Raw genomic sequence first — 14807 nt, 5'->3', positions numbered from 1 at the left:
ATATGCAGACTGAACCAAAAAAAATCGTAGGATTTTGTTTCCACTTTTTTGTCTAATGAATTAGTGATCTTCCACCAATTATTCAGGTTTCCTATGCACATGATGCTTGGGGTTTGATTACTGTGTTGTAATGTTTTAGTTTCGTGATCTGGGACATAGCCTCCACCACCCTCCCTCCCTTTCTTTTCACATTTTAATCCTGAAGTTTGGATGATTTTTCTGAAGGTAATTGAATTTAGGTACTCAAGATATTTTTCTGAATTGGTTACTGTAGTTTGTCCATCAGGGTACCTAGAAATACGTTCCCTGTAACGAGCTATCGTTTTAGATATTTGCAGTCCACTTTTAGCTGCAATTTCATGAAGTTTGTTCAAGGGTGTGAATCCTTCATTTTCTATTGTCGGAGAGAATTGCTTGGCCATTCCTTCAACTTCTTTCTCCCAGGTGCTGTTTACTTTTTCCAGTACTGAACAATCAGGACAATAGTCTGTGTCTTCATTGAACTCCTGTTCTTATATCAAAAGATTTACACTTTTTGCCTAAGAATTTAACTGTTGTTATTGTGTTAGTTAATGTTTGTTTGATCAGTTCTGTTGCTTCTCCATCATATTTTGAATTATTCTAATATGTTGAACAATGTACATCAGTGTATTAAATCAGAAACTTTTGTGTGATATAATTTTTTGTATTTGTATCTACTATCGGTGAGTTTGCAGACCCTTTATGGGTTTGTTTGCTTCCCAATTTAGCCCTGCCATTTCAATAATTCTTCATAACTGCTTGAATTTGTCCACTTGGAAGCTGTTCCCAGATTTTAGGATTGAAACCTTATTGTTTAAAGTGGTTATGCCCACTCCCTTCTACTGCATCTTGTCATTTACGAAATGAAGTCTAAATTTTACCACTGTTTCATGGAGTTTCTCTGTGCTTATTCTTGTCTGTTGTTAGATAAGATTACAAATTCATTTAAAAACAGTTGGCAGTCAAAGTCAGTTTTGTTTGGGAGACTCCTGCTAGTATTTATAACTTTAATCTGAATCATTTGGTACCTTCACAGCCGAATAATGTGATTGTTAATAAAAACTGCCACAGCTGTATTTTATATCCCTTTATTATGCCACAAGTAGTTGCATTCTAAATGAAAATCCTCATGTGACAACAAAAAGTCACTGACAGTATCCGTAACTAGTACTCAGCAAGTGGCAGAAATGTGGAAAGCAGAAATTGCCAGACATAACTCTAAAAGGCACATTCTTTAACACAAGTGCACTCACCATCTGACACCAGCACAGCCATTAGTGTGTGCAGGAAAAATAATAGCATGCTGCACTGTCTGACAATTAGACCTTTGAGTCATGACACAAGCATGTTTTTGCAAATTTGTAAAAATTATTTACAAAGACTGTTTGTGAATTTGATGAGGTGTTAATTTAGAATGAAACTGGTTAAAGCATAATAAACAAACCTGAAATATATATGTAGTGGTTCTTATTAACATTCTCATTTATATATTTAGTTTGGTTTTTCAATGAGTTTTTCCCTAATTAAATTGTACAGTCATGGGCAGACACTATCCTGTTGTCTGACACCTACCGTTATTTAAAATGGTTCAAAATGTTTTAACTTTTGACATCATGTCTGCAAGAGTTTGTGTTGCCTATTCATTTGTTAATGGAACCATATGCCTTTGCAAAGTCCATAAATGCAATTACTGTTCATTTGGCTTTTGTAAATCTCAATTGCAATTGTAATATTTCTCCTTTTTTTCCCCCCCTCCCCCCAGAGTGTGATATCCATTTTTGAAAGCCTCTCAGATATTCTGCAGTTACATAGTCTATTGGTTTTCCTAACCTATTATATAGAGTCTTACCTAGAATTTTATAACCAACGGAAAGTTGGGAGGTTTTGCTATAGTTGTTTGTATCTGATTTGTCACCTATCTTATTAATTGCTGAATTAATGCACTTTTACATCTTTCATGGATTTTCTCTCTTTGCCACTTGTTGTCTAATATATCTTGAATGATTTGTGCAAATTTAGTGCAGCCTATTTCCAAAATTTCATTAATTATTCATCATCTTCTAGTGTAAATTCTGTTTCCTTAACTCATAATGTTCTTTATTCAATATATAGCCTATGTTTTATATTGTATTTTTGCTGGACAGGATTTAGCTGAGATTCATGCTGGATTCCACAGCCAGTTACGCAAAGCAATAACTCCTGGCACCAGTAATCGTCTCAGTGATGTGTTTTTAAATTGGAGAGAGAAATTTCTTGTATATGGTGAATACTGCGCTAACTTAACAAAAGCACAGAACCATATTCAAGATCTGTGTCACCGCAATCATGCTATTGATCAGGAAGTAATTGTGAGTATTTCATAATGTTGCAGTTCATTTGTTTCTGTTTTAGTTGACATTTCTTACTCCATAGAAGAATTTTTAATGTATGTTGTGTATTTGTTTTATAAACAGTTTAAATTATGCATGTGTGTGTCTCAATTTGTTGATATAAATATATAATTTGTATTGTGTAAATAATAATTCAAAAATACTCATATACATTGTAAATATGTAGCAACACTTTTAAAGAGAAAATGCATTGTTTTTGTAAACCAGTTGACTAATTCCAAATCATTATGAAAAATTCCAAATCATCAATGATGAAATCCACTTCAGGTGTAAAAATTATTTATTTCTAAAAAGGAAAGCACAACCCGGTTTCAGGACATGTTCCCCATCTTGAGGTGCATCTGCAAAATTATGAATCAATAATAATACCAGTCCACATGGTTCAGATAATCAAAGCTAAACAGGACCAATACAGATTCTTAGGGGGGGAAAAACCCTATACATACATTAAAATGTGAATCCACAAAGGATGCATAACTGAGGTTAAAATAGATTAAAACATGTTAAATAGTGCACCCTGGTATATGGCATGCAATGGGATATCCTCTTCGATCCTGAATTTGCCGGAGAGCCCCATACAGAGTATGACCTACATAAAAGATCAAAGGTCCCCAATTAATGAAGTGGAAACCACCGTTAAATGGAATAAAATATACGAAGTATTTATAGCCTCATAGCCCAAATCACAATTATAAAACTTTCAATGGTCCAGGCTTTGGGGTGTGCCACGCATGGATCCACATGGAGAGAGGTAGGTGGTCTTTTGAACACTGAAACTTCAAAAAAAGACAGTTATATTGACTGTGCCCCTGCAGCCATGTGAGGAAAACAGTGTAACCTCCTTAGTAAATTTTGCGACTCACCAATACTGCATAGACACCCATCAGACCCATACGAAACACAACTTTCAATTGAAATGCTGGCAGGAGTTATCATGTACCCACAATGTGAGCAAGTGGACTGATCATGCCATCCGACAGGCAAGATTTGGATTAATGTACCCACCAATAACCGCTCTAAGGAACAACAAACTACCATCCACTGCAGTGAAAGTTAACTTCTCTCTTGCACCAGTGAGGCACTAGTTATAGATTGCCACGTCTGCATGTGAATACATTGCAAACCAACCAATAAGGTCAAACCAAAGTAAACTGATATAATACGTGTGATGTCACTCGAGAATTCAAATAGCACAGTAGAGAGCATAGTCCCAAATTGTCACTATTTTGTACATTTTCAAAGTTGTGGAACAACTAATGCAAATGAAAGGAAATCCATAAAGCACTTGTAGCCTACCAGCAATTAAATGAGGAGCAGCTAAATTAGAGTTCTCCTGATCACATAAACAATAGAAAATGAAAGATTTTTAAGGAAAATTGCTCACAGCAGGACTGACCAAATCAATAAAGTCTGAAATAGAACCAAAATAATAAAAACCATTGATAACAATCGAAGCCATCAAACACACAGTAACCTCAAATTAGGAAGCTGGTAAAAGTGCTGTGGTGCCACACATCCCCCCGCTCCATAAGAACTACTAATTTAATTACAAAACTGTAGAAAACAATGTAACCATAAAGTGTTATCATTATACAATAGGAAAAACCCTTATGACACCAAGAAAGAGCCACAATGTAAAGACTTGCAGTGTAAGCTATATGGACAAAAAAGCTTGGCATAAACAAAATCAAAAAATACAGGATGTAACAGGAAATAGAAGATATAAAGACCCCCTATATTTGGAAAACGCTAATCAATTTTTACCAGGCTGTATTACCCTTAAAGCATTGGATGTAGTTATTAAGGTGTCGCTCTGCTTTAACTCAGTTTATTCATTAAGTGCTTTTTTGGGGTAATTAATTTTACATTTCATAATCCCAATTTCTTCTAAGATGTTAAGTGTCAGGCCTTTAGGTTGTACGTGCAGAATATCTAGATCATCGCTAATGACCTATAAACTATGGTTCTTAAGTGCTAGATGAAAAGACATGGCTGACTTTGAATTATTCACTGCACCATGCTCCTTATACATGATGACCTATTTGGCCCATGTATCTGGCATCACATTGTGGGCACTTAATCTTATATACCCCATTGTATTGTCGTAGGGCCCAACCTGCCATTCTTCATCATGTATGAAACATTGTTTGTTGTCCCAAACGTTGGGTCATTCTGCACTGAGTAGTTTAGAGGGTTTTGCTGAAATTTTGTGTGAACATTTGCACATGTTCCCAATAAACATTGGGAAAGTTGTATGATTACCAATTCAATACTTGCAGAAATACAGGCATTTGTTTGGCCCACAGCACAGCTTTCAAGAGTGCAAACCCGAGTTTTTGGCAACTTTGAGGCATAACATTTCTGGCAATATTTTCTTTCTTTGAAGGAACAAAACTGGGACATCACATACAGCTTTTTTGTGCTCCCTTAAGTGAAACAATATTTTAAAAAAGAGATTTTATGAGCAGTTTTCATGTGAATAATTTGAAGGAAATAGCTTTTTGTACCTCCAAAAGTAAGTTGTGATAAATCTGAAATTTTGTGTGCAATAACTTACCAATACAAGATCTTTCATTCACCTTCTGATTTTCATTAGTTTACAGATTGAGGGTCAATTTGATGATTTTTGTAAAAAATGCCAAAAATGAGTACTTTAGCCTACTTTTGCAAAGAAAAGTGTACTTTTAAACTTTTTTCATTTGAAAGACCATGATCCAAAAGAAATAGAAAAGTAGATTTTGTTTTGAAATGAGGCCATATAAGATCTCGAAAAGCAGCAACAAAGTGGAGGTGTAGCAAAAATGCACTCTTATTCTGCTGGTACTGAAATCCGACCTTCATGTTTGCGATTAGTTAGTGCTTTCTGGGGAAGGTAATATTGAAAGTCCTGATAAATAACAAGTAACTTGAGTTGTGCTTGAAAATCTATTGGTACTATTTTGTCATGACTAATCATGACATATTTCAGCCAGTTTTGCTGCTGTAATAACTAAAGAATCAAACTAATTATAAACTTCAAAATTTAACTATGCACTACTAAGGTACTGGAGATCATGTTAGTAAAATTGTTGAAGAACAGTTGCAACACACAGCCTGTAAACTGCCTTCAATAACATTGTATAAATTTTGGTGACGTTCATAACAATCTACCTGACAATTTGTGGAAAAGAGGTCATCTTCTTAATGGGAATTCTGAGTGTGTATTTTTATTTTTTTATTTTGATGTGCTAGTTTGTTTCGTGTTTAAAGTAGTTCATATTTGCTGTCAAATGTTCAGTTAGGTTTTAGAAATGGTTTAACAACTGAAAATGCTATATTCTCTTTTCTCTGTCAGGTTTTGGACGGATTAAATAAAAGGTTGCGAATGCTAAGTGTTTTCTTTGATTTAACAAAGGCTTTTGACTATGTTGACCACAAAATATTACTGCAGAAGTTGGACCATTATGGAGTAAGGGGAGTAGCTTACAATTGGTTCACCTCTTACTTTAAGAACAGAAACCAGAAGGTAATTCTCTGCAATATTGAGAGTGGTAGTGATGTTCAGTCCCAATGGGGCACTGTTAAGTGGGGCGTTCCCCATGGATCAGTGCTGGGGCCACTGCTGTTTCTTATTTATATAAATGATATGCCTTCTAGTATTACACGTGATTCAAAAATATTTCTGTTTGCTGATGACACCAGCTTGGTAGTGAAGGATCTTGTGTGTAATATTGAAACAGTATCAAATAATGTAGTTCATGAAATAAGTTCGTGGCTTGTGGAAAATAATTTGATGCTAAATCGCAGTAAGACTCAGTTTTTACAGTTTCTAACTCACCATTCAACAAGAACCGATATTTTGATCAGACAGAATGGGCATATTATAAGCGAGACGGAACAGTTCAAGTTCCTAGGTGTTCTGATAGATAGTAAGCTGTTGTGGAAAGCCCATGTCCTGGATCTTGTTCAGAAACTAAATGCTGCTTTATTTACCATTAGAACAGTATCTGAAATAAGTGACACTTCAACACGAAAAGTAGTCTACTTCGCATATTTTCATACGCTTATGTCGTATGGTATTATTTTTTGGGGTAATTCTTCTGATTCAAAAAGGGCATTTTCGGCTCAAAAACGGGCTGTTCGAGCTATATGTGGTGTAAGTTCGAGAACCTCTTGTCGACCCCTATTCGATAGTCTGGGAATTCTGACATTGCCCTCACAGTATATATTTTCTTTAATGTCGTTTGTTATTAGCAATGTTAGCCTATTCCCAAGAGTTAGCAGCTATCACTCAGTTAATACTAGGCAGAAATCCAATCTGCATGTGGAATTCACTTCCTTGACTCTTGTGCAGAAAAGAGTACAGTATTCTGCTGCATCCATTTTCAATAAGCTACCACAAGAACTTAAAAATATTAGCAGTAGCCCAAACTCTTTTAAGTATAAACTGAAGAGTTTCCTCATGGCTCACTCCTTCTATTCTGTCGAGGAGCTCCTGGAAGAGCTAAAAAATTAAGCAAATTCCAGTGTTACATTGTTGATTTTCTTTATTTAAACTTACGACTTGTCACCTGAATATGCTTTTTTATATTTCATTTTATCTGTTTCTAATATCGTGTTATAATTTCATGTATTGACTCGTTCCATGACCATGGAGACTTCTCCTTAATTTGGTCCCACAGGACAATAAATAAATAAAATAAATAAATAAATAATATTTTGTGTTCGCGTAGTTCATGACTAATGTGAAACAAACATACTGATGAATCTCAAGACCGACAAAGAGTTTCATTAAACAGCAAACCAGTCCTGATAAAGGTATTTTTTTCCACAAGATCCCAAGCCTGATAATAAATTTTATTAACTGTCCTATACCAAAGCTAGAAGAGGTATCTCTTAGGATCGTAAACTTATTTTTACTCTTAAGCTACTTGAACTTTTTAGAGGTTTCATCAGTTTGCTATTGAATGTCACAAGGAGAATTATACTGCAGTTTATATGATGTCACTGATGGAGCTTGAAACATTCCCTTCACATTTAAAAATAATTGCTGGTATGGGGCCTGATATTTTAATTTGGAAAGAAGGTGCTCAATACAGAATATAAAATCAATTGTTATAGTCATCTTCCAATTGTTGATATCTGTGGAATGGTCTTGTTGTTCAGAGGTGCTGGGCTGTTTTAACTTTGTTCTCATTTAATCATGATTTATTGTTCTTTATGCTTTGATTAAAGTTTTCTCATAAATCAGAACAAATTAAGTCGCGTGTTGCACCTTAACTGGCAAATGCATGTACTGAAATTTTAAAGTTTTGAAACCATGAATATTGAGGGATTACTTAAAAATTTAAAAAGCTTTTGTGAACAATAATGTCAGCTCATTACAAAGATAAAAAGAAATGCTTGCAAAGAAGTGTGTACAAGGAAGTGTGAACAAAGACTGTGTATAGTTCACCTTTTTTTGACAACTGTGTATACTTTCTTATTACACATCAGAACATTCTAGAAACATCTTGCGTCATTTCAGTTACTTTAGTTTACATCTCGTTTTAAGTGAAATATAAATTTGAATAAAAATGTATGTTTTCTGTTACAGAAAAATTAAAGAACTAAAAAATTGATAATAAATTTAAATTATTACAATTTTAGGCAGTAATGTTCCAGAATGGGAAGCGTATGCATCTTTATTTACATATTAATGTTATGTTATTTTACATTAAATAAAACTGGGTTTTGCAAATCCAACTACATTTCCATAATCAAATTGTAAATATTGAAGTGTTGAATAATAAGTTATGCTCCTGGACTACTTAAATAAAATTTTATAATTTCATAAATTTATGTGACTTTCATATGATCTCAGCAGCTCTGATAATGGCAGATTATGGTGTTTCAACATATATTTATCTTCAGAATAATGTCCTCACTTATTATTCTCTATTTTAAAGTGAAATAATAGAATGACAAGTTTGATATATGTCACAGCAAGCCTAGATGACAGTATTATAGTTTTACTTCTGGAGGAGGCCAAGAAGGACTTACAACACAAATAAAGAATGGTAGTTCACTTTAGTACAACTCCTTAATATTGAATACTTGGATAGAATCCATGTCCACATGAATGACAATTTTATAGGGTGATCATAATTAAAGTTAAACTTTCAAACCACTGTAGAAATAACATAACTGGTCAGAATGACGCAACATTGTAACAGAATATTATCGGAGAAGGGAGGAAAAATTTAGCAGAAGAAAAATAAATGGTTACAAAATGTAGCATCATAATTTAATAGTGGTCAACTACAAATGCCAAATGAATCATACAATGCCTAAGGTGTATGTTTGACGTTAAACAAACTGTACTACTCAGTGTGCATTGGTGTACAATTATGATACTGTTAGTTACGTAAGCCCATCCACCACGGCAAGGTCATACCACATTGGATTGGAAAAATTGATTTTTAACTGTCATCAGACCAGAAACCACATAAAAAGCACGAATCAAAATAAAATCGGATTATTAATTTCCGTGTGACTGGTGCAAAACATGTTCAGTATGCTGTCCACTGTTTTGTGCAACAAGTTGAAATCAAGGAAGAGCATGTTCCACAACTGTTCAAAGTGTTTCCGGGGTCATGTTCAGAATGTGTTGCACAATGCATGCCTCCAGTGCAGCTAAGTTTGTAATCGGCACACTGAACACATCTTTCAGATAGCCCCACGGCCAGAAGTCACACGGATTAAGATCAGGTGATCGGGACGGCAAGGCTGTACTGAAATGGCGGCTGATAATTCTAGCATTTCCGAAGTGGCACTTCAGCAGCTGCTTAACTGGATTTGCAATGTGTGGTGGTGAACCAACTTGCATAAAAATGATCCCATCCACACTGTTGGAGAGCTGGAATGACATATTTGCGCAAAAGACACTCATAGTGCTTACCAGTGGTGGTACAGATAACAGGACCAGAAGCACCTGTCTCTTCGAAAAAATATGGCCCTATGATAAATGATGCTGTAAACCTGCACCACACTGACCTTTTCAGGATGAAGTGGTACTGGTTGATTTGTTTGTGGATTTTCGGTTGCCCCTATTCGACAATTCTGTGAATTGACATATCCTGTCAGGTGGAAGTGGGCTTCATCTGTCCACAAAATCTTCCACAGCAAATCATTGTCCACTTCCATGTGAGCAAGAAATTCTAAAGCAAAGGTCTCTCTTGCTGGCAGGCCAACAGGAAGCAACTAGTGCACATAGGTAATTTTGAATAGATAACATCGAAGGATGTTTTATATTATTTTATGCGCGTGGCCACGTGTAGGGCCAATGTTCGGGCAATTCTCCGTGCACTACACATTTGCACACCACCACTCTTCTCCTCCTGCATTGCTGTGGCCACTGCTTCCACTGACACCAAATCAATTCATTTCCTCCCTCTACCAGGTTGCACACCAAAAGAACCCATCTTTTCAAATTTCTGAATCATTTTCTCCAGACCCACGGCAGCCATTGGACCAAACCTTGTTTCAAACCCTTCAGTGTCTGGAACTTCTGCGGAGTGATGTGTGCATGGTCATCAGTCTTCTAATACAGCTTTACAAGCAGAGCGCAATCCTGCATTGTGACAGTCATGGCGAACGTTGCAGACACGAAAGAAGGAAAAGTTGTGTACTCGGCGTGTTTATACCAACTTCAATGGGTCGTGCGTATGACAGGTGTTTTCATTTACATATTGTGACACATACAGTGCCATCTATTAATCAATTTTCACACTATTTTTTTTATTCTGCCATACATTTTCCCCCGTCTCCAGTAATATTCCATTGCAATTTGACATCATTCTGAACAGTGGTGTTATTTATACAGCGTTTTGAAAGTTTAACATTAATTATAATCACCCTTTATATTTATGGTACTTTTACAGAACTCAATAACTGTTTATAACTTTGAACAAGACAGAATGACGGTCACATATCACATTCAGTCAACTATAACTTTGGTACACAGTTCTGACTAACAATACTATCTCACTGCCTGGATTAGAGCTACGGAGAGCTGCTATGAAAGTCAGCTATCACAGAGCAGGGCAAGAGACACTGCATTCTGACGTAAGTAGGCTTTCAGCAGCGGCGGCCTACGGAACCTCTTGGGAATGTGTCTTGGTCGATGTGTCTCATTCATGGCTGCATCTGGCAGTGACTATCCTTAGCTTGTGGTTCCATCATGAGGTACTAGCTTTTACTTGGGACCTCACTCTTCGGGCAATACCACATTCCTCTGCTCCCAAACCTCTGCACCATCGACTTGTATTGCTGGGTCATGTGACACTTAACGACCGGGGGGGGGGGGGGGGGGGGGGGCAGGTGGTGTGGTCAAGAGGACAGCAGGTGGAACTCCAGGGGCAATATGACAGCTGTCTGTGGCATACCCCAGCAGCATGATGTGTCTGTGGGCAGAAATTCTGCAGCAGAACCACTGACATAAGAGCGCCACAGCTGATTCTCGTGACGCCAGTGCAGCCCAGAGGAACCATTAAGGGTGTAAGACGAATGTCTCAATCTTGTGTGATGACATCGTGCTCCCAATGTCACTAAAACCATTGTGTGTTCCAGAACAGACATGTGGAATCTGTGTGTATGTGTTGCCACCATCCAGAGGGAAATGGCTTTGCAGCAGAGTGGACTGATGCTCCACACAAATATTGTAATAAGATATTGTTAGCAGATTTTGGGCATCCATGCCATGCCAAGTAGAATGATGTTTAATGTGTTGCTTCTACATCTACATAGTTACTGTGCAATTCACACTTAAGTGCCTGGCAGAGGGTTCATCGAACCATTTTCATACTACGTCTTTCCGTTCGAGCTCTGATTTCTCTTATTTTATTATGACGATCATTTCTCCCTACGTAGGTGGGTGTCAACAAAATATTTTTGCATTCGGAAGAGAAAGTTGGTGATTGAAATTTCGTAAATAGATCTCGCCGCAAAGAAAACCGGCTTTGTTTCAGTGACTGCCACCCCAACTCAACGTATCATATCAGTGACACTCTCACTCCCATTGCGCGATAACACGAAACGAGCTGCCCTTCTTTGCACTTTTTCGATGTCCTCCGTCAATCCCACCAAGTAAGGATCCCACACCACGCAGCAATATTCCAGCAGAGGACGGACTAGTGTAATGTAGGCTGTCTCTTTAGTGGGTTTGTCGCATCTTCTAAGTGTTCTGCGAACAAAGAGCAGTCTTTGTTTTACCTTCCCCAAAACACTATCTATGTGGTCTTCCCAATTGAAGTTGTTCGTAATTGTAATACCTAAGTATTTAGTTGAATTGACAGCCCTTAGATTTGTGCGATTTATCGTATACCCAAAATTTATCCAATTTCTTTTAGTACCCATGTGGATGAGGATGACCTCGCACTTTTCTTTGTTTAGTGCCAATTGCCACTTTTCGCACCATACAGAAATACTCTCTAGATCATTTTGTAATTGGAATTGATCGTCTGATGATTTTACTAGACAGTACATTACAGCATCATCTGCAAACAATAAGGGGGCTGCTCAGAGTATCACCTAGATCATTTATGTAAATCATGAACGGCAGAGGGCCTATGACACTACCTTGCGGAACACCAGATATCACTCCTGTTCTACTCGATGATTTACTGTCTACCACTACGAACTGTCACCTCTCTGAGAGGAAATCACGAATCCAGTGACTCAACTGAGACGATACTCCATATGCACGCAATTTGATTAATATTCGCTTGTGCAAACTATGCCCAAGTGACCGTGGTACAACAAAGACACAACTCCCCACTGGAAAGAATGAGGAATAACAACCCATGCATCATCATTTTCACTGTGCCGCTACAGAACGCCTCACCCCATGGATAGAGTGTGACAATGTAAGAAGTAGTAACATGCAAGTGTGTGGGAAAATTTCTTTCAAACTACTCGGTCACCCACAGCATGTGTATTGCAAAACTACACAAAGAGCTGGATCAGAAGCAGTTTCTCCAGCAATTTTCCCAAAAAAAAAGAGGAAAATTTTGAAGACTTTCAAAATCTTGAGTGTCAGTTTGATAACATGATACCTCAGAACCAAGCAAATGCTGTGTTGATACTGGCTGGTAACTGAGACAACAAGTCAGCATTTAAATGTTATGCAGTGAGGTCCTTACAAAAACTTGTATTGATAATTAGACAATAATAGAACCCAGTGTTGCAATTTTTGTACTGTCCGTGGTGGGGCAGGCTTGGATGGATTGAACAAAGCCCTTAAAGGCCAATGATCAATAATCAAGCATAACTTTTGACTGAACAAATGCTTGGAACTTGGGTAACATTGTAGATAATGGTGAGCACGTCTTTTTCAAGTGGACTGTAATTACACTACACTTTTTTGAGAGATTTTTAGGCAAAAGCAATGGGCCTGTCAGAAGAAACACATCTGTGAGAAAACACAGCTCCCGTCCTGTAAGAAGACACATCCACAGCCAACACGACAGGCTTAGCTGGATCAAAATGAATCAAATTACAGTGACTTAATAATGCCTCCTTTAATTGCTGAAATGTGTCCTGACATTCGTGGGACCCCATAAAGGGAATACCTTTCCAGCGTGACCAGTTTAGCAGAGCAGCAATTTGTACAGCATTTACAATGGATTTAATATAATACAGAAGCTTCCCCATGACAGCTTAGAATCCTTAATGTTATGGAACAGGTCTTTAATCGCAGACAAGTGCGAATTTGCAGGATGAATATACTTTGTGTTTATAACATGTCCTAAATATTCAAGTTTGTCTTGGAAGAAGGAGAACGTTTTCTTGTTCCAATTTAAGTCAGCTTCAGTGAGCACTTTAAATAAATACTCTAAATATGCCAACTGTTCAACAGGTGTACAATCCATGACAACAATATCATCGAGATAGTTCGTTCAAGAAGGGACTGTGACTGTTATTTTAATTTTCTGTGGATCATGATGTATGCAGTAGCTGGCAACTGCTGATGCGACAGCTTCTGGTACTGGACACTTTTAACAGTGATGCGGTATGCCTTCCTTAGATTCCAGACTACAGACTGCCCTGCTGAGAAGCTCCTTATAATTTCACTAACATCTGCTGTGCAACGTGTAAGCTTAAAATTCAACTTAACTATAGAAACACAAACTGCATACATTTCAGCTGATCCAGCTGTTACATACCATTTTGATCCGAATTTACAACATTGTTGTAACTTCACTTCCGGCCACTTTGATTCCTTTAACAAACATACATTTCCCACAAATTACAGAGCAACAGTCCTTTATGCATGCATGTCTTTGTGTCTGGAAGTCTAACTGGCATACTGTTTTTTCCAGGGCATGCTCTACTAAATTCATCATCTTCAAAAAAATTTACTGTCACTTGTGACTTATGCTGGTAATTGTTTTCTTTGTCAATTTTCTGGAAATACTAGAATGCCCTTCTGTGCCTTAAGCTTTTGAGCGCATTCCATCATTCTTTCTGATACTAAAAAATGTTTTGCTGTTTATCTGATTGTCCAACTTACAGGTGCCAAAGTTAAAATTTGTTCCTGTTCTTTATGACTGAATTACTGCATCTTGCCCTGCATTCAGTCAACATATGTGCATAGTCAGCACTATTTTTCCACATTGCTTACTTTTACTGGCTTGTTCAGTCTGCTGGTTTACACCTGTAGCATTTGCAGTTTGATTTCCAGTCACACACTGTACCTTTCGAATTTTCCACATCACATACTGATGCTTAGCTCTGGTACTTACAGTTCGTTTCAGGTATGAAACACCAATTGATGGTAAGCTAGTGTTTAACTATTCATTTGGTGTGAAGTCCCTATCTGAATGTAATGATGAGCCTCCAGATACTCATTTTATACAGTCTTGCAAGGTGGACAAATTTTTTGACATGGCTTTATGTTACGAACAAGCTGCTGCTGCTTCTCCTCCACCCCCTCCTTCTTCAGATCACAAGCTTTATCTGTTGTTTCAGTATCTTATTGAATCAGCAGCAGAGCTTCATGGTGGAGACAAACTTGGAAATATTGTCCAGCTTTTCTTCAGAGTGTTGGACTAGTAAGTCATGTTCACATATAGGTCAGTAAAAATTTTCAGAGCAGCTTTGTTTTTGTTTTGCATAGAAAATTACATAACACATTGATGATCCAGCTCTTTGCCCAGTTGAGCAGGAAGGCAAGGTGTTCCCTTCTGTGTCCATTCCTGTTCAATCACAAAAGTATTATGTTTAAAACATCATTGGCTCAAATTGCAAGAAAACTGCAACTGAATGAAATTATGCATATTTTATAAAACCAGAATAAAACATGACAAAAATATACTTATGTAGTTGTGCAAAAAATAATCAAAACTTGTATTATTTCAAATATAGATCAGATTATAA

At 37.1% G+C, this 14807-nt stretch overlaps 1 protein-coding gene across 1 annotated transcript in view; it reads left to right on the top strand.

Annotated features, from left to right (window-relative positions):
* LOC124555392 (protein vav) overlaps positions 1 to 14807 on the top strand; it is a 166966-nt gene that overhangs the window by 64256 nt on the left and 87903 nt on the right. The window contains exon 6 of the mRNA XM_047129289.1: positions 2166 to 2369. Coding sequence (XP_046985245.1) covers positions 2166 to 2369 — 204 coding nt within the window. The remainder of the gene's footprint in view (positions 1 to 2165; positions 2370 to 14807) is intronic.

The sequence above is a fragment of the Schistocerca americana genome, chromosome X (genome assembly GCF_021461395.2).
Source record: "Schistocerca americana isolate TAMUIC-IGC-003095 chromosome X, iqSchAmer2.1, whole genome shotgun sequence".
NCBI lineage: Eukaryota > Metazoa > Arthropoda > Insecta > Orthoptera > Acrididae > Schistocerca > Schistocerca americana.
The sequence above is the reverse complement of the archived record's forward strand: the minus strand, read 5'-3'. Positions and strand labels throughout refer to the sequence as shown.